Raw genomic sequence first — 19,595 nt, 5'->3', positions numbered from 1 at the left:
AGGAGGAGGGAAGGAGACAGGATAAGTCTGCAGGCATGTGTGTCATGTTATTGCAAAACTTCAGCTGCCCAGTGGAACCTTTCCAACGTCAACAGTCTTCAGGCCAGAAAACAAACCTGGCGTCACAGGGTCTGAGTGTGAAAGAAGGATGTTTGGGGTGTAAAAGAAACTGGGATGGCCTTTTTCCCTCTGAGAGAGAGCTGAGAAGAGCTCTCACCCCGTCGGCTCTCAGAGTCTACTCCAGCCTTCCCAGAGGAGCAGGCGGCAGCTTTTCCGGACCCAGAATCTTCCGTCAGACTCTAATGGCAACCACCCCAGAGGCCTGACCCACAGGCTCCAGTCCGTACCAGAGCTGGCTACCCAGGCTCGAGTTACCATTCAAAGTATATCTGACTTCTCATCAAACCCAGTGAGATCATGTGAAAAGTGGCTAGCACAATGCATAAAGATATTCCATTGAATTTTTAAAAAAAAATAATTAATGTGTACCTACTATGTGTCAGGCATTTGAGATAGATTGCTGAATTCTCAGAAAAAATCCAGCAAGGCTCTAATGACTTTAACAAATAACTAAGGAGACCAAGGCTCAGGGTAGTTCATAAATTTCCCAAGGTCTCCCAGCCTCTCGGTGGAAGGCCAGCATCAGAAGCCAGGTCTATAGGTTTGCCTGATACCAAAGCCTGTGCTTTTGCCACTACATGGTTTATTTCTTCCATATACAAAAGATTCCCTACCCCCCGCCTATGAAAGCCAAGCCTTGGGATGCTTCCTTGGCAACCCAGTTGTGAGAGCGTGCACAGAACAGGACGTCAAGGCATGATGATCGTATGAGATGGAAAGTGCTACGTGAGCTGCCTTAAGAGCTCTGTGCTATGCAGGCTTCCCGGGGGTACGTCAGGAAGCACTGCAGGAGGCACAGCCCCTATGTCTATGAAAAGGGCCCAAAACGTGAGAAAGACACTCCTCTACACACACTCCCACCAAATACCAGGGGCCAGCAAACTTTTTTTCCATAAAGGATCAGATCATATTTTAGGTTTTGCAGGTGAGATTGTCTCTGTCACGATTATGCAGCTTGACCGTTGAAGTACAGAAACAGCCATAGACAGTATGTCCATGAATGGATCTGGCTGTGTTCCAATAAAACTTTATTTGCAAAAACAGGCAAGTGGTCATTTGCCAACCCCTGTTATGTGCCTATGTGTTTTTGTGTCCCTCACACATAATTACATCAAAAAGATTGACAGGCACTCAGTCAGTATTACCACTTGATCATGATGGAGAAAACCCCTAATTTATTAGAATATGCCTATGGTATTGATCTCTGATAATGATCCCTGGCCTCGGTTTCTCCCAGGGGACTTTTAGCTCTCCCCCAGCTATCCTGTCCTAGACGCCAACCTTTCAGACATAACTTGGTACTGCCAACCAGGGAAAAGTAAAGGTGGCTGGGTCCCTCCAACAAAAGGAATGTGGTTGTACCTGCCTGGAAATAATTTCTCAAAATGACCCCATATTCACCCAAGGGAACTAGACAAGGGAAGAAGAAACAGAAAGCAGAAGGACTTGAGTGGAAGCAAATGTCATCACACTTGACATCGCCACTTGACTCGACACAGAGACTCTCGCCCACGAAGAGAGGCACTCTGTCCCCAAAGAGAAATTGTTTTCTCTAGCCCCTCCACTTACTAGCTGTGACCCAGGACAAGTTACTTCCTCTCTCTCAGCCTGAGGACAAGATGAGGACAATAAGCTCTGTAAAATGGTGACAGTAACAATACTTACAGAGTTCTGGTGACGCTCAATGAGAAAACACATAGCTGATACGGACCAGCTGTGATGATGCTGATGATTCTGACTTTACTGATGATGATTCTTCTCCTCCATCCTTCCCCAAAGTAATCAAACACACTGAACTAGATTCTCTAATAAATATAATAGGCAAGAAAGCCCTTGCCTTCACAGAGCATGACCCAGGTAGAGAAATTAATCACTGGTAGGTGAAGAAATTCATGAAAGTAATTGCTCAGTTGTCAAATGAGTGTTTCAGGGAAAAAGTGCTGAATAATTTCAGAGAGAACTCACCCTCCTATCCATCCCTTGGTCACCGAATGAGAATTGAGCCTCATACAGAGGCTTTGCAGACTTACCGGGAGCTCAGGAAATGCGGGGACCTTTTGCAGATGTCACTTCCAGATACTCAGGCACCCAAACTCTTTCTCTTTGATTTATCACATTTGCCTAACAGTGAGGGGGGAGTGGAGGAAGGTTCTAAGAAGCAGCTTCCTAATGGATGCTTTTTGCTTAGGGTGACAGTCATAAATTCTTTCCTGATTGAAAAATTCTCACCATAAAAAGCATTATCGTAAATATTCCCATTTTTCCTACCATTAATGATGACACCAACAAATACAATTGTACTTACAATTTATTATGCACTCACTGTTTATCACTCAGCCAGGCACTAGTTAAGTACCATACAGACATTAACTCAGTTAACCTTTACTCACTGTTCTTTAAGGGAGAGATCATGATCCCAGTTGAGGACTGAAGCTCCTGGGGACAGGGTGGGGGCAGGGAGGAGAGGTGGCTTTGATTTGACTGGGTCACTCATTAAGTGTTGGAGCCAGAGAGTGAACCCAGCTTTTGCTGATTCCAAAACCAGTGCTTTAACCAGGCACTGTTCTATCAAAGACTCTGGCCCATGGGACTTTACGTGGTTTCCTTCCCACCTCATCACCCCACACCTCCCCCAGCTTTTATCAAACAGAGAACCAGACACATGCTGAGGTACTGACAAGCTCAAGTCACAGAGAAAATCAGCCAGTGCTGTGTGGATTCATCTCGTGGTCTAAACCATTCCACACACTCTGGTCCCCACCACATTTAGAACAGAGCAGGTACACCATACAGATAAACTGAAAGGGGACCAAAGACAGCACACTCATTAATTAATGGTCATGCAAAACTCTGCCCACTAGTTGAAGAGAATGTATCTTTAGTTTACAGTCCTCACTATCTATCAGGAAAAGATGATACGGCTAAATCCAACAACCAGACATAAATATGCCAAGCGGCATATCTCTCAGTGAAGTCTGAGGCTGAAAGAAGGATGACTTCCCCCAACCCCGACAGAGATACAGATGGGGTCTGTTAATACATTTTCTTGTTGAAGGACAGCTGGTCTTTGTTGATGGTAAATGAACTTCATCAACTTTGGTCTTCATTGATGGTAAATGAACTCTACAATTAAATCCTACAAATCTAATCACACTTCAGAAGTTACCACCTTTCCAGAAGGGGTTCAGCCAGTACCAAAACCTGAACACTCACAAGACCCTCAAAAGAGCAGACCAGAAAAGACATAATTGTAAGCGGCTATTTAGAGCCTTAAAAACACATAGAACCAAGGCTCTTAAGATTTCAAGTCCAACTTCTCTATGTCCAGCTATTCTTCTTTCAAATTCTTCTGCATGGTATATAGAAGGTGAATTGAAATATACAATCAAAATGTTTTTGGCTAAGATGATCAGCTACTCATGAAAGCGGATCCCAGAGCACTTACTTGAAGACAAAGTTGGAAGGGATCTCACTCATCTCATTTTACAGCTGTTGAAGAAACTGAAGACCAAATTGGTTAAATGACTTGCCGAAGCCCACACAGCATTGGCAACCGTGTGGCAACCATGGGTAGGGCAGGTGTGCACGTGATCCAGCAAAGGACATTTACCTGAATTTCTTACATTGGTGGTGTTCAGTTTGGAGTCCTTGATTACCAAGTGCTTAATCCACAGAGTGGGAGCTGTGATTTCTGGGAGAAAAAAAAGGAGAGAGAAAATAAAGTCTGGGCAAAGAGAACATATAACTTGGAGTGTAACCTCCAGACTTTTTAATAGCTTTATAAAAAGACTGAGGCATCTAAACTTGAGCTATGTCCCTCATTCCATACCCACTTTGTCCCAACGCCCTCATGCTTCCTCACTATGGAAGCCCCTCTCTCCATCAGCTCATAGGAGCCAACCAGGGCCTCCTATGCTGGGAGGCAGAGTGGTCCGAGTCTGGAGGCACTGAGCCACTCCATCCAGGAATAAAAATATTATCCCAGGAGGTGAGGAGCACAGGCCAAGCCAAGTCTCTCTCAGCTGCTTCCCTGGAGGAAGATTTAAAGGGGATAAATCAACAAATGAACGCCAAACAAACCACAGAGACCATTTTGGAGGAAACAGCTGAGCCACAACAGATTTTAGCTTTCCGAGACTCGGCTCCACATGGGAGAGAGGGTAATGGGTCTAATGTGTGTTTCCATCCCCTTTCTAACGGTTCCTCATTGAACAGTCTGAATTCCTCCATCCAGTGAGCTCCAGGGGGTCTCCATGCTCCCCAGGGCTTGGGTCACCCAGTGAACAGGTGCTGTGGAAATCTGACAGTGGCCCTGAACACACTGTAGAATGACAAGATATTCAGGGAGAGTGTCTGGAAGGTCTTCCAAGCTGATATGGTCTCCATTTCCCACCCGATCTTCCCAGGTCCCATACTTGCCAATGATCTAGGACATTTGTACATCACAGAAACATTTGACCTTCTAGGCATGAACATACATAAGTTCCACTATGTGACCAGCTGCAAAGGCTATCTCACATTTCTATCTAGAACCAAGCCTGGGTGAGGGACATCCTTAGCCACAGTACCAACCAGTGGCATCATTTCTTCTTACTCCTCTGTCTCACTGTCCAGTCTTATGATCCAAGGCTGGATGTACTCGGCTGAAAGCTACTAAAGGGTTGGTGTATATTGCACTGAGCACTAAACCTTATTGTCAGACTTTCTAGAAACTGTACCCTGCCAAGCTTCCTGCTCCTCCTCTTAGAACTGGGAGTACTCAGCAAAGCACACTGAAGGATACGGACTCCTAGTAGCTCAAACTCTAATCGAAGCCAGCCACTTGCACCAGACTCCTTCTACCTTCTCCTCATACCTCTCGAGATATCAACCTCTCTCGTACCACCAACCATCACTACTTCTCTTGACCTAGAATTTCTCCTCTCGCAAATATCTTGACTCAACTCTCATGGTCCCTACAACTTAGCCAAACCAGTTCCGCTCAGCAGTCTCTTTCCCCTCCTTTTGTCACTGTACCCCGTGTCCACCATACTCTTTCCTTTTTCCACGCCAGTCCCCCGGTCAGGAACTCCTGATTTCTGCCCCTGCATTTCCAAGATCCAGCTCAAGTTCTCTCTGTTCACACACTCTTTTCCCACACCATTGTGGTCCCTTTCTTCCATAAATGTCTCTTACAAAAAAAACAAAAAACAAAAAACAAAAAACTGAGACCATATAATCTCATATGTAAAGCTCTCCAATAGCTGCTGCTCTCTTGAGAGCAAAGGCTTCCATCTCATCTGTGTCTCCTTCATCCCCCAGAGGCCTCGCACAATGCTGGGCACAGAGCACTCCAGGAACTTTTAAGTGCTGATTTGTTTAGAATAAGGATGCTGCCGGCCTGACTGTCTCTCTCAGCCATGGCTCCTTGGTCTTGGCAGCTTGCAGGGTCCATCCAGGCTCTGTTATTGTTGGCCACGAGCAGCCAGGCAGGAAGCCTGGTGAGAACAGAGGCCTTTTCCAGAAGTGGAGAGTGTACTAGTTCCTGGGAGGGTTTGCATTTTTTAAAAGGTTAAAACAACCCAGCTGAAACTGGGGAAAAATTGAAATTAAAAAAGAAAAAAATAATAATAGTAAAGCTTACACAAACATCTGAAGGAAAGACCTTCCCCAAAGCTGAAAACGGGTGGGAGAATTCGAATCTGAAGTGATACAAAAGCTTACCATCTCCATCGAACACCGGCTGGGTCTCCATCGTGGGTGTCGGCTTAGACCCGTCATCTGAATTGAGGGTTAAAAAGAATCGAAAAGAGACTACCATTATTGAGGTAAATACTATCTACTCTCCAGCACTGTTGAATGGTTGGGGTTTGCACATGGCCCGGCCAAGTCCCAAGGAACAGACCGAAGAGAAAGAAAAGAAAGAAGAAAGGGACAAGAAGGAAGAGAGAATCACAGAGAGACACCAACAGCAAGACAAACCCAGGTGTGTGCTCGCCACCCCACGGAAGGGAGCCAAGCTGTCATGGCTCCGGAGGACTCATCGCTCTGAGTGACCCCAGTGTGACTCTGTTAGCCCTTGTTCTTTCTCCAGGAAGGCAGGGAGGGCTGCCTTCCCCAACAGCCCCGAGTTCCCTCCAGGCATGTTAGGAAATGTGGCATCAAGCTCTGATGTCCCCAGCTCCTCCCTGCCCCCTTGTGAAAGGTACCAGCCCAGTATCTTTCTAGTGGCGCTGATGGAAGAGCTGAGGGGAACCAAGAGACCAGGGTGCCATTCCCTCCCAAACTCCCACCGATTTCTCCACCCTCATCTAAAAACAGTGTGAAGGCAAGCACCATTCTCTCTCCAGCACGCTGAACTGCAATGCAAAGAAGTGGGAATCCTTGGAACACTTTTAACTGTGAAACAGCATGCACCCCAGTTCCCAAGGAGAGATGGAGGCAAACAAAATGGGATGGAACATGAGTAACTGCACCCTGGATTTGCTTTGAAATTTCTAACACAGGTCACTAGAGCAGGGAGCTCTCAGTAACAAAGTCCTAACACTTACGGCCCTAGAAGTGTTGGCAGCTCTCTCTGCAGAACTAGAACCTCTGCAAGTCAGAGTAAATGCAGACTTTATATGCCTTTCAGGACTCTTGAATTATGTCCATCAAGATCCCCAAAACCTGAATTTAGAACAGTGTTTCTCAACTTTTAAAAGAATTATTGCCCAAGGAAGGAGAATTTTTAGACATTTTTCCCTAATCACTTTCCTAATGAAATTTTAATAGCAAAGATACACTGTGTATCTGTTTATGTATTGTATGCATATCCGTGCTCTAGATGTAAAAATAACAAGGATTCTTTTGTGCCCCAGGAACCAATTTTCACCTCCTTGGCGAAAGCCAGGAGCAGGTATCTTTACCTGTATTGAGAATGCATAGGTCAGAGATTTTTCGGTCTTCTCCATTGGCAGGGGCAGGGAAGGAGTGCGCTGTGGTCTCAGACGCTGTGGTCACACAATCTCTTCCACCCAAGACCCCTAGAGATCTTTTAGAACTGAACACTATTCTCCACCCATTAACTATTTACAGAGAATGCAAGGTCTCAGATAGTCTGCAGCACCAGTCAGACCATCAATAGTAACAGCCTTCACCGTTTGGAGCTCCCAGAACTTTTGGCCAACTTCCCTGGGTCTTATCAGGGGAGGGAGAAAGAACACAGAGTCCTGATCCCTTTCTTGTGCCAACACCCTTCCCTTGGGATCTTAAGATTCGAGAGCTATGGAGACCCAAACCCTGGCTGGAGGCTGAGGCCAGCAACCTGTCAGTTGTGTGACACCTGAGCCTGCTGTTCTTCTCTGTGTCGACCAGGACCCAGCTCCCACAAGGGCCACGGAGATCCTGAACTATCCGACAATCATCCCCAGAGATGAGATGTAGCAGGAAGAGAGGAGCAATGATGCTGAATATCTTATTTGCCTCTAACTGGAGTCCAGAATGGTCATCTTTTGATTCCAAACTCTGTAAATTTGATCTGGAAGTCATTGAGGGAGAATAAACACAGAGTGGAGCCACACAATGTCATTTTTTAAAATAGCATCACTTTCCTGACTCTATTAACACCTCTTTCCATTGAATTCAATGAACCACTGAATGAAGTCTTTTGGCAGCTGCAGAGCCCATTTGGTTGCCCTTGCCGGATGCAGAGTTCACGATATAAATAGCCCAGCACAGCGTGCTCAGCCCCTCCACCCAGGGTGGCTTCATTTTTGGACTCTTAAGGTAACAGAGGGAGAGTGAGAAAATCAAACATTCCCAGAGGGACAACAGTGACAAGCCAAGTGCCAAATGGCTTATAGGATATTTTAATATTCAGTGAAAGTCCTCCCATATTCCAAGAGCTGTATCTCTCTCTGGAGCGGGACAATACAAAATATTCTGTTCATTTCTCCCATCAGCCACATGAGAGTCTTGCACTGAGCATCTGGTCCAGCATTCAGCAAAGAAGTCGGCTGCTGGAGGAGAGGAAGGAGGGGGTGCAGGCTCCCTGGGGAAGTTGTGCACTTCTGCAGGTTGAGGACCTCCACGATTGCCCAGATGCAGACCCAGAAGCCCACCTAGCATGAAGCTGCGTGCAGGGAGTGAATCTTTCTGCCGGGTAGGGTCACCGAGGGTGAAGACATACAGCTGCACGGCCACAATGGAGGCCCTAGATGGAACTCTTTATGAAGTGAGAAAAGACAAGGTGCGCTGCTGCCAGGAGAGCCACCTGTGAAATCCACGATGCCCAAAGGATGAGAAGCCAAGCCAAAGCCAACAGGACCCTCTGACCATCATCTCCGGGCACCTGGGCACCTGGCTTCCAACCCAGCAAACAAGCGCACCCTTCTACTGAACACAGGTCCAAGGCCTGGGTCCAAGGTCCACATCAGGCCTGCTTCCTGGCAAGCCTTAGGACAACAGCAGGCCCCACACTGGGCCCTGGGGAGAGAGAAAAGCTTCCACATGTGCCCTTGGCCTCCCAGTGGGGTCACATCCCAGTTCCCGGCTTTACATCCATTAAGTTGGGTAACCTGAACCCCTCACTTTTCTCCTCAGGGTGGTGGATATCCTCTTCTAAAAATGAAGGATGGTTGCCTCCCCAGCCTCAGGACACTGTGCAGCTGTAAAAGACTTCAAAGGCCTCTTAAAGAAGGTATAATACTATGAGCGTTAAACCATCTTATCCAATTGCTTTTCTTTTCATTGGATTTGCAGAATTAAAATCCCACAAAGTTTTAAAATAAAAAATAAAGTAAACTTTACAACTCAATAAGAAGACAAACAACCCGATTTTGAAATGGGTAAAATATTCTAATAGACATTTCAAAGATGCATGGACAGTTAATAAATACATGGAAAAATGTTCAGCATCATTAGTTGTTAGGAAAACACAAATTAAAACCACAGTGGGATAACACTACATCCCTACTAGAATGGCTAAAATTTTTACAATAGACACTGTCAAGTGTTGATAAAGATGTGGAGAAACTCAAACCCTCATTCATTGCTGATGGGAATGTAAAATTGGGCGATCACTTTGGAAAAGAGTTTGGCAGTTTCTTTAAAAAGTTAAACATAAACTTACCATTCATCCCAGAAATTCCACTCCTGAGAATCTATCCAAGAAAAATAAAGATATATCCACCCAAAGACACGTAGGTATACAAATAAATATTCATAGCAGCATTACTCATGATACCCTCAGACTGGAAACAGTCCAAATGTTCATCGGCTGGTGAAGATATAACCAAGTTGTGACGTACCCATACCATGATGTGTTATTTAGCAATTAAAAGGAATGAATTACTGTTAGATGTAACAATATGGCTGAGCCTCAAAAACATTGCCCTGAACGAAAGAAGCCATGCACAAATACTACATATTGTATAATTCCATTTACATGAAACCCCTAATAAAGGCATATCTATACAGAGGGAAAGCAGATATGCAGGTGCTGAGGGCTGGAGGAGGGAGTGAGGTATAACCATAAGTGGGTACAAGGTTCCTCTTGGGGTGATGGAAATATTCTCTTGTTAATGGCTGCACATCTCCATAAATGTACTAAATTCACTGAATTGTATATTTACAATGGGTAAATGTTATGGTAATGTAATTATAGTTCAAGAAAGTTTTTAAGACAAAGCGAGGAGGGGGTGCCAAAGTCGTCACAGATAAATCATCAGGTGGCAGCAGCTGGATAATTTGCATGATCCTTAACTTCAGAGGAGACGCTTCCTTACTTCTTAAAGAAAAATACACCTGAATCTCAGTTTACACACACACACACACACACACACACACACACACACACACACACACACACACGATAAGTTCATGTGCATATATGCTTAGTCTTGGTGGTTCTTTTAGACCTCAAATAGTAAGACTTTATTTCTCTTTGGTACCATAATATTCTCCCAGACTGAGGAGAAGAGGCTAGAACACTGGGAAAAACCCAGTTCAAAGATGATTGTTTCTCTTACAGGGAGAAAAGTAAAAAGTAAACTTGGAAACATTAAAAATAAATAAATGAGGCAAACCTGAGAGAATCTCTCAAGGATGATGTCCAGAACAACAACAGAAAGTGTTACTACATTTTGCGACCCTCCAAGTTTCTGGCAGGTGGCTTTCTTCAACTATTCTCAGCACCGGCCAGGGCAGAGGAAGTCACCAGACAGATAAAAAGAGATTGAGTTTCAGTGCAAGAAAGTGATTTGCTCAAGGCCCCAGAGGCAGTTGGATTCTGCCCAGCCAGAGAGCCGTGGCGTTTGGCCTTCCAAGATTCCCCAACCCCCAACCACGCCTCGTCCTTGCAGGTGCAGCCCCAGAAAGTCACAGCCCCCGCACGGGCTCTGTGAGCCTATACAGACAGTGGGTTTGTGTGACAGCACAATTCCTTGCCCTGCAAGAAGGTCTGGCCCACGCACAGACAGCTGGAAGTCACTTCGACCCCCGATGACACCGTTTCAAAGCCGCCTCTGTTTGGCTTTTTGATTTCTGATTGACATTCGCTGGCGAGTGGAGATAAATGCTGGGCTGAGGACAATGTTGATCTGCTCTGACTGTTCTCAGGGAAAGACTTTTCAGAATAACAAACAAAACAAAACAAAACCCCAAAAACATTGGTGTGCTTAAGGGACTGAATAGAGCCCAAGAGGTCCAAGGAAGCAGGGCCGGGCCTTTCAAGGGGCTGGCAAGTCCATTGAGGAGTTAATTGTTTGGGTGTACAATGAGTTTATTCTGACCACATACAAAGAGCTTTCTCTTCCAGGTCCTTCAAAAGCAAATGTGTCAAAGGGGCCAGAAGAGGAATCTGTATTAATGGCATCTCTTGGGGTCTCTGAGACTGAGGAGCCTTGGAGAAGGGGGGAAAAGAAACCACCACCCCCATCCTGAGATTTGGAAAGTCTCAACGATTCTGAGTCCCCTTTGATTCCTGGGCTCTGCCCCAGCCATGTCCATCACTGGTCACCCTCCCTCTTGTATTCATTTAGGCTGCCACTGGCCATCTTTTACAAAGACATGGAGATAAACTTCAGCCTGGTAGAAGTGCTGGAAGGTTCTTGCTTGTGAAGGGACCACATCTATGCCGGAGCTGTCATCTCCCTCAGTAGGTGACTCAGAGACTCAGTGTGAAAGTTGCGACGACATATTCTGGGCATCACAGGAAGACAACTGTGCCTATTTGCAAAAGTCTCTTAAAAATCTGACCCGAACCATACCAGGAGGAGAAGGGAATGCTAGTTAACCTAAACCTAATGTTAGTTAACCTCAACATTTTCTGAGATGCATGTTCCATGATCAATGAGGTTCAGAAATGTACTGTGAGCTGTCCTGATTCTGCCCTTTGAGAACAGGCATTATCTGGGTACTTCAGGTCCTTTCCAGAGCGAGAGATCAATGTTTAACATTCCACCTACCCACCTGTACACTTCCCCCCCAAAACAAGTGAACGCAAGCTTAAGGCTGTCTTTTTGCAAGCAGTTCCCCACATTGCCAAGCTCCACATTCCCTTGAGTAAGTAGAGAAAGGGTGGAATGAGGCTGGTGGAAAAGGTAGACCAAAGATGGACCAAGAGGCAGAGGAGGGGGACGGTGAGGGGGAGGGGAAGGTGGCGGAAAAGTGGTACCAGTAGCAGAATTGGCTCTGGACTGGGTTCACATCAAGACTGTGCTAATTTTTTTAACTCTTTATTTTGAAATGATTATAGAAATGATTTTGCAACAGGATGTTGCAAAAATGATATAGAGAGATCCCACGTACTCTTCACTCAGTCTCCTCCGGTGGTTACATCCTAATAGTTAACATAATAATATAGGTAATATCATTAGAGGACAATATCAAAAACAGGAAATTGATGTTGGTATAAGCCACGGACCTGATTCCCCTTCCACCACTTTTGCATGTACACATTTGTTTGTGTCTGTGGGGGTGGGTGGTGTGTGGTTCTATGCAATTTTATCCACGTGCAGATTCATGTGACCACCACCACAACCAAAATACAGAACGATTTCATCAGCGCAAAGATGTCCCTCGTGCTGCCCTTTTATAATCACACTTCTCCTCCTCCATCCCCTCTCTCTCCCTCTACCCGGCAACCACTAATGCTTCCCCCATCTCTATAATTTTGTCATTTCCAGAAAGTTACATAAATGGAATTATGCAGTATATAAAATCTTTGGAGGTTGGACTTTTTCACTTTGCATAACGCCCTTGAAATCCACCCAGGTCATTGCTGTACGTTTGGAGGTTGGACTTTTTCACTTTGCATAACGCCCTTGAAATCCACCCAGGTCATTGCTGTACGTGTCAACAATGTGTTCCTTTTTATCACTGAGTAGTCTTCCACAAGACAGAGACATCGCAGTTTGCTTCACCTACTGGAGGACATTTGGGTTGCTTCCACCTTTGGCTACTACAGACAAAGTTGCTGTGACTATCTATGTACAGGTTTTTGTGTGAACATAAGGTTTCATTTCTCTGGAATAAATGCTCAGAAGTGCAATTATGTGATAAGCATATGTTTCGTTGTTTAGTTTTTAAAGACATTTCCAAAGTATTTTCCAGAGTGGCTGTATCATTTGACATTCTTACCGACAACGTATAAAGGATCTAGTTTCCCTGCAGCCTCGCTAGCATTTGGTATTGTCACTACTTTTTTTTTAGCTCTTCTAATAGGTGGGTAGTGATACTTTGTCATGGTCTTGATTTGCATTTTTTATAGCTAATGATGTTGAACATCTTTTTGTGTGTTTCTTTGCCCTCTGCACATGTGCTTTGGTGAAATGTCTATTCATGTATTTTGCCCATTTAAAAATTGAGTTGTTTTTCAACATTTAAGCTTTTTAGCATTCTTTTCTCTATATATTCTAGATATGTCCTATGTCAGATACGTGGTTTGTAAGTATTTTCTCCCAGTCTGTATTTTTTTTAAATGCTCTTTACAGGATCTTTGGAAGAGCAAGTTGTCAATTTTGATTAAGTCCAATTTATCCATTTAAAAATTTTTTGGATCATGCTTTTGGTGTTCCGACACCAAAGCGCCAGGTTCACCTAGATACAGGTTCTGAAGATTTTCTCCTATGTTTTCTTCTAAAAGTTTTAATAGCTTTATATTTTACATTTAAGTCCAAGACCCATTTTAGACTAATTTTTGTATAAGGTGTGAGATTTAGGTTGAGGGCTTGTGGGGGCTGATTTTGTCTATGAATGTCTAACTCCAGTCGCTGTGTTACACTTGGAACTGCTTTTGCATTTTTGTCAAAAAATCAGCTTGTCATGCTTGCGTAAGCCTACTTCTGGGTTCTCTATTCTGTTCCAGTGATCTCTGTGTCAATAGGACAGTGAAAATACCCTGTGTGATACTACAGTGGTGGATGCATATCATTCTATATGTGTCCATTCTCATAGAGTGTTCAACACCAAGAGTAACCCTGGTATAAATTACAGGCTTTGGGTGATTGTGATGGGTCACTGAAGGTTCATCACTTGTAACAAATGAACCCTCTGCTGGGAGATGTTGATAATGGGGGAGGCGGCACATGTGTGGGAGCAAGATATGGAGACTCTCTGTACCTTCCTCTTAATTTTTCTGTGAACCTAAAATGGTTCTAAAGAATTGTCCTTTTTTAAGAAAAGAAATAAAATAAACATATAAAACATGGGGAGTCACGGCATTTGTTCAGATGATAAAAGGGAAGCATGGACTGAAAATTCATAAAGGGTTGTGAAGGGAGTAAAACATTAAAGATCTCTTGGTTTAACAAAAAATCAGATAGTGATTCCTCCCACTTTCTTTTTCTTTCTAAAAACTGGTTTTGCTATTCTAGCTCCACTGCCTTTCCATATACACTGGGATAGGCAGCCCTTGAATCTCATGGCTTTCTTTCAACGGGCACCTGTTGGTGTAACAGGACCTGAGAGTGACAATTCCTCGACTTTTACCACGGAGTCGGGGCTGGAGGTAAGTGGTTCAGATGGGGCCCTGAGCCCTTTCCACCCACAGGCTGAAATCCCTGCCTCCCTCCAATTGCTGCGTTACACTTGGAACTGAACTCGCTCAGTCAAGGAGCAGTAGGCAAATGACCACATGCTCAGTGGCCTGCCCAGCTCCGGGCTGTCTTGCCTGGACTTCAGGAGCCCCACCCAGGGACCAGGCAGAGGGCTCAAGAACTGGCCAGTGGGCCACGCTCATTCCCGGCAGCTCCATGAGGCGAGGACTCTAAGCATTTTTCTTGTCCCTGGACCCTCAGTGACTGTCACAAGGCTGGCACTAAGTCCTCAATAAATATTTATTGAATGAAAGAATAAAAGAGCCAAGTATAAAGCCCCATTGGTTACTAATAATACCAGGGACTTGTTTGGATATATGGTCAAGAGAATTTTCCAGATCACTAACCCCCATTTCCTCTCCAGTCCTTGGAAATAAGGATACGGCAGAGATTCTCCTCTTAGTTTAGTAACTTCCATGCATAAACTTTCTTTTGGAGAACATAGAAGAGGGGCTGAGAAGAGGGTGGGGCACTGAGTAGATGGAACCGTCCTGGGAGAGTAATTAACTGTAGGTAGAAGGGAGATGTGGTCCAGGCACGAACACTCCAGCACGCTCACGCACACCCCTTCTGCAGTCGACGTGCTGATATGCCAGGCTTGGTCAGGTGGCTCAGAGCAGCAGGAAGCAGCAGCAAGATGCATGCAGAGGAAAAGAGCTGCCTCTCGTGGGCTTGGAGCTGCTGAGGCACAGTTTGTGGCAGCAGGCACGTACCAGAACGAATGCCTCTCCACAGGGAAATCCAGTGTGAGCAGAAGCCAACCCCTAGAGGTCCCACCCAGGCTGGTAGATACTCAGGTTCCTGCCATTTGATGGCAAAGCTGACAGATCTACTATGATCCAGCTTCCCACTCGGTGCTAGGCAACGAGAAAAAAGAGGTTGCTGGGAAGAGGTTAAAGTCATGGGAACATTATAGAACCACGTATAGAACCATCTGAGACAGCCAGCCTTGCACACTTCAGCCAGGCTGGGGGCAATGAAGTAAACCTCCTTCTGGTGTGCTTTACCCCTCTGAGGGCTTATGCTAGAAGCCACATGGTCCCTTCATCTGGGAAGCCTGCCACCCATCACCCCTGCCCTAAACACATCCTTCAGCCTTGAACGAGACTGTCAGTTGCTCCATCACTTCAGTGACAAGGTCTCTAAGTTGGCACCAACCTGTAGACTGGGTGCCAAGAGAGATTCTAAAAACAGAGACCCAGAGAAGGACCTTGGAGAAATAATTGTGACTCATTCTGTTTGGAACACATCCTGTGGGACAGCCAGTGGGGAATAAAAGAAGTCTTTGCAAATTAAAGGGGGGTTGTGTTTGGGAAGTTCTGCTTCTCTCGAAGACCGCCTTGACAAATACAGAAGGCCATGTAAAAAATGGAAGAAGTCTGCTAATGTTTTTATTCCCTCTCACTTTCCTTAAACTGCTCACTCACAGACCACTTACAAGCTGGAAAAGAAGAAACTGCATAAAATTCCTGATGACCCTAAATTTTCATTTGCCATGTATTGAAGCAAGACCCCGGGATCTCTAAGGTCATGGGTGCTCAGAAGAGAAAGCTCCCAGAGAACTGCCAGAGATCACTGTCCAAGTGCTCTCCCATCATTCTCCCACTTAATCATTCTCCACCCGCCCCTCCACCATCCCACTGGAGGCCGACAATGTCCCTCCCACACTTCATAAGCAATGATGCCTGGACCAGTCCCTGACTTTGTGTCTGGTTATCCTGGAAACTCCCCCACATCCACTAGCATCCAGACCCCAAAAAGAAGCACCTCAGCAAAATCGACAAGCCGGGGTGGGGGGGCAGGAAAAGCCAATCAGGGTAAAATCATGATCTCTAAACACATTCCGCTTCCCAGCCATTTTTCGTCGGGCTACTTCAATGGAAACCAAAAATTCCTTTCTCTTTCTCAATTGCAGCAGCCTTGGACTGTTTTAGCAGCAGCAGATTGTCAGGGCTCAAGGAGCTACTGGGGGTCCCTTCCTCTCTTCTGATATTTCTCTGGAGCATCAATAAAACACATGTGGATGCACGTGTGCCCCTCACCCCCCACAAGACACGCACATACCCCTTCCATCTCTCTTTAAGGATGAGGACCGAAAGAGAAGAAGGGAGGGGCAGCAAGATGGGAGTGCCCCAGATCAACGGATATTTGAAACTCAAACACATGGCCCAGGACCTACCCTGCATGTGTTAATTACCACACATGTGCCCATAAAGGAGTTCGTGAAACACAAGGGGCCCAAAGAACAGAGCAAGGCAAGGACATTCCAAGGGATTAAGTAAATAGTCTGAAGTTCTGACCCTCCTCCCCTCCCGGAGCACGTGCATCTGGGTAAGATAATCGGGCCCCCTCCCTCCTTTCCCCACTTCTCCCCTCGGGCCCCGCACCTGTGGACCCAGGAGCAGGAGCAACCCAGACCTCCCTCCTGGGCCAGACGGCGGTGACCTGCTACCGCCTGGCCGCTCCCTCTTCCCTGCCTACCTCCTGCTATCTCCCTGGGCCTCTCCCCCAGCCTCCTCCCACTCTGCCTTTCTCCTCCTCTCCTTCGGAGGACTGATTCCTGGCTGGCAACCAGACCCTCCACCGCACAATACGCCTTTTCATTCCTCCCAGGCAGAGAGAACCGATCCCTCCAAGCCCCGTCTGTGGAGCACGTTCAAAAAGGCAAGCAAGTAGGGAAAGAAGGGGCTGGCTCTGCTCCTCCCCCGCCACCTTCACCTAGACCCCCAGCCTCACCTCCTCCCTTGCTGTCCTCCTCACCCTGAATGATGTTCCGAGCCTAGCATCCCTGTCCGCAGGTCTCGGGCTGCAGGCTGTGGCTCTGGGGAGGTGCCTTCTAGGAGACCCCACGTGTGGGCACAAGCTCAGACAAGGGGCCTTTGTGTCCTCCCACCTGCTGCCCTCCGGAGCACATTCCATTCTTAAGTAGCAGCTGAGAGAGGGACCTTGGCGGGCTGACACAGGATATTACAAATGCCCTCTCGCACCCTGTCCCCATTCAAACTCCAGCTTCCTGGACAGGTGTGGCTTCAGGTGGCTACAGGTGGCCCAAACCTGCTTTCCACTGCCCTGCTCACGGCAGACAAAGATAAGAGGATCAACACCTCTGCAGATCCTCCAAAGTACAAGCAGAGAGAGGCCACTGGGCAAAAGTCAAGTGTCCAGGGGCAAGTGAGCTGGCACATCTCCCCCACCCCCACCCCCTGCCAGGCCTCCCACCTGGGAGGGAGGAACCCCCCGGGGTGCAGAAGCAAGGAGCTGAGAACTGATGGTGGCAACTTGTCCCCCTGAGATGAGGCTTCAGACTCTACCCCCTTGTTCCCTGCATTCTCCCTGGAGGAATCAGGTTCCCCTGCCCTCTTCTAGCTGGGTCAGCAAGAGCCCGCCATGACCACAGGTCCCTTATTGTTATCCACAGGGTTCAAAGCCACAATAACCTGGAAAGAACTCCTCCGTACAGTTTAAGAACCAGAACACCTGGTTGGCCTTTCTTGGTTCAGGCGCTTCATTCAGCATCATGCACCCCCTTTGGTAGAGAAAGTCTGGATGGTCTGTTTTGCATGATTGCTCATTTTTTTCCCCTACCACTAAGATCTCATGTCCAGGAATAAAGGCGATGCTCCTGAAGATGTTAATTGCAACAAACAAAACTGAAGGCAGCTCCCTTTTCCAACCCCAGTAAATTGTAGGCAGATCCACACCACCCTCAGTGTTGATGATCTCAGGTCTTTGCAGAAAGAAACGTCCATCCTCTCTCCTACCTTCCCACCTAGAAAGGAGCTGCCAACACGGATGGCTGTCTCCCCCTGTGCTCCTGTGCTGGGAAGGACCTGCAAAGGCACCTGCTCCCTTCTTTTTGCCCACTTACTCGTCCCTCCTCACCAGAAGGGTAGCAGCTCATCAGGTCCCTTGGTCCATGGTTTCTAGTTGTTGGTGGTATCACCAAGCTCCACTTCCACATCTTCTTGGAGCACCTGCATTCAGGGACAGCAGGTTCTCCAGACTCTCAACTCCTGCTTTCAGGCAGGGGGACATTGCCTCCTCTTCTGGTCCCCACGGGATAAGCACCTGGGACAAGGTCCAGGGCCTTGCCTATGTGCCTCATGCTGATCCTTGCAGGCCCAACTCTCCACGTGGACTCTTATGAGCATGAAGTTCCCAAGGCCCAGATTCAGGTGGAAAGCCTCAAACTCAGCCAAGATCTCCTGTCTGAGTTTTACCCGAGAACCCAAAACAGGGGATCTGGAGTCCTTGCACGTGCAATAAAACTGCTGTAGCTGTTTCCCACACGGCTACCAGGTCTCTGCGTGTATGCTGTCCTGGAGGCAAGAAGTGGTGCCTCGTAGTGCCTCCCCCACTGGAAAGTATGACCCCCATATCCCAGGGACCGATTTCTTATGTTGGCTGATGCACTAAACAGCGCTCAGACACATGCCCCAGTCGGGGCTGGCTGTATAATTTGTAGGGCCCAATGCAAAATGAAAATGCAAAGCCTTTTGTTCAAAAAGCAAGAAAAAAAGGGGGGGAATGAAAGACACTAAAATATAGTCTTATCCTCTCTTCTACAGTCTCTCTCTTGACATGTTATAGTGTGTTTTAATTTGCTATTTAATGCTGTTTTAGGTAACGAAAAATAAACTTTCTAGGGTAATATGGAAGCCCCATAGCCTGCATTACCGAAGCCATCTGCAAATGAGACTGCAGCAGGTATGCATGGCACACGTGTCTCTTCTGCCTGCACACATACTTCATCGTCCCATTGAACTGGACTTACAAAACGCAAGCTCAAAGGCAAAATAATTAAGAATTTCAAGACAACGGCTGCCCAGGTTGCATGCCCATGAAGCATCCTACTCTCAGCGAAGAGACTCTGGATGTGCTGGAACAATCATCAAGAAGAATCAGAAAAAAAAAAATGCTCAGATGGGATTCCAAAATAAGAGCCAGGGCAGACTGGGGCCTGCCTGCCTCCATTGTCCATTTCTGTTTAATACTGGCTACACTGGTAGTTGATTGACCGAAATTCCCAGGAGCCAGGAGTCTTGGGGTCCCTGCCAGCCCTGTGCACTGCACTCGCCCACCTCTCTCAGAAATTCTGGGAGCTTGGCCCCCACCATGGTTTGAGCCTTCCTTACCTCCGATGCTTCTGGGAGGAAACACAAAATAAGAATGGGGATTTCTGCGGGGCATTTTAAGTGTTCACCCCAGGCTCCTTCCATCCTGTCTAAGAACGCCTGCTTGGACTGGCTTTAGAAGCAAACATTTAGATAAAGCGTGAAACTCTACTCACCTTTCCTTCCTGAGTTACCCTGGCTCAAGGGCTTATCGGTGACTGAACCTTGGGTGAGAGGGGAAACAAAAACACAGACGTTCAGAATGCATCGTGGTTGGCTTCTTTCAAAGAGTTGGTAAAGCCTG

The 19,595-nt window shown here is 46.6% G+C and overlaps 1 protein-coding gene across 7 annotated transcripts in view; it reads right to left on the bottom strand.

Annotated features, from left to right (window-relative positions):
* Window positions 1-19,595, bottom strand: part of SMOC1 (SPARC related modular calcium binding 1) — a 136,550-nt gene that overhangs the window by 31,383 nt on the left and 85,572 nt on the right. For 4 of the 7 annotated variants that reach the window (XM_072963302.1, XM_072963304.1, XM_072963306.1 and 1 more), the window contains exons 5-7: window positions 19,468-19,515; window positions 5,824-5,913; window positions 3,731-3,811 (exon numbers count right to left, since the gene is read on the bottom strand). In XM_072963302.1, the coding sequence (XP_072819403.1) occupies window positions 3,731-3,811; window positions 5,824-5,913; window positions 19,468-19,515 (219 nt within the window). The remainder of the gene's footprint in view (window positions 1-3,730; window positions 3,812-5,823; window positions 5,914-19,467; window positions 19,516-19,595) is intronic. The other 3 variants (XM_072963305.1, XM_072963308.1, XM_072963309.1) reach the window with 1 other exon arrangement.

Source organism: Vicugna pacos, chromosome 6, assembly GCF_048564905.1.
Source record: "Vicugna pacos chromosome 6, VicPac4, whole genome shotgun sequence".
Taxonomy (NCBI): Eukaryota; Metazoa; Chordata; class Mammalia; order Artiodactyla; family Camelidae; genus Vicugna; species Vicugna pacos.
The sequence above is the reverse complement of the archived record's forward strand: the minus strand, read 5'-3'. Positions and strand labels throughout refer to the sequence as shown.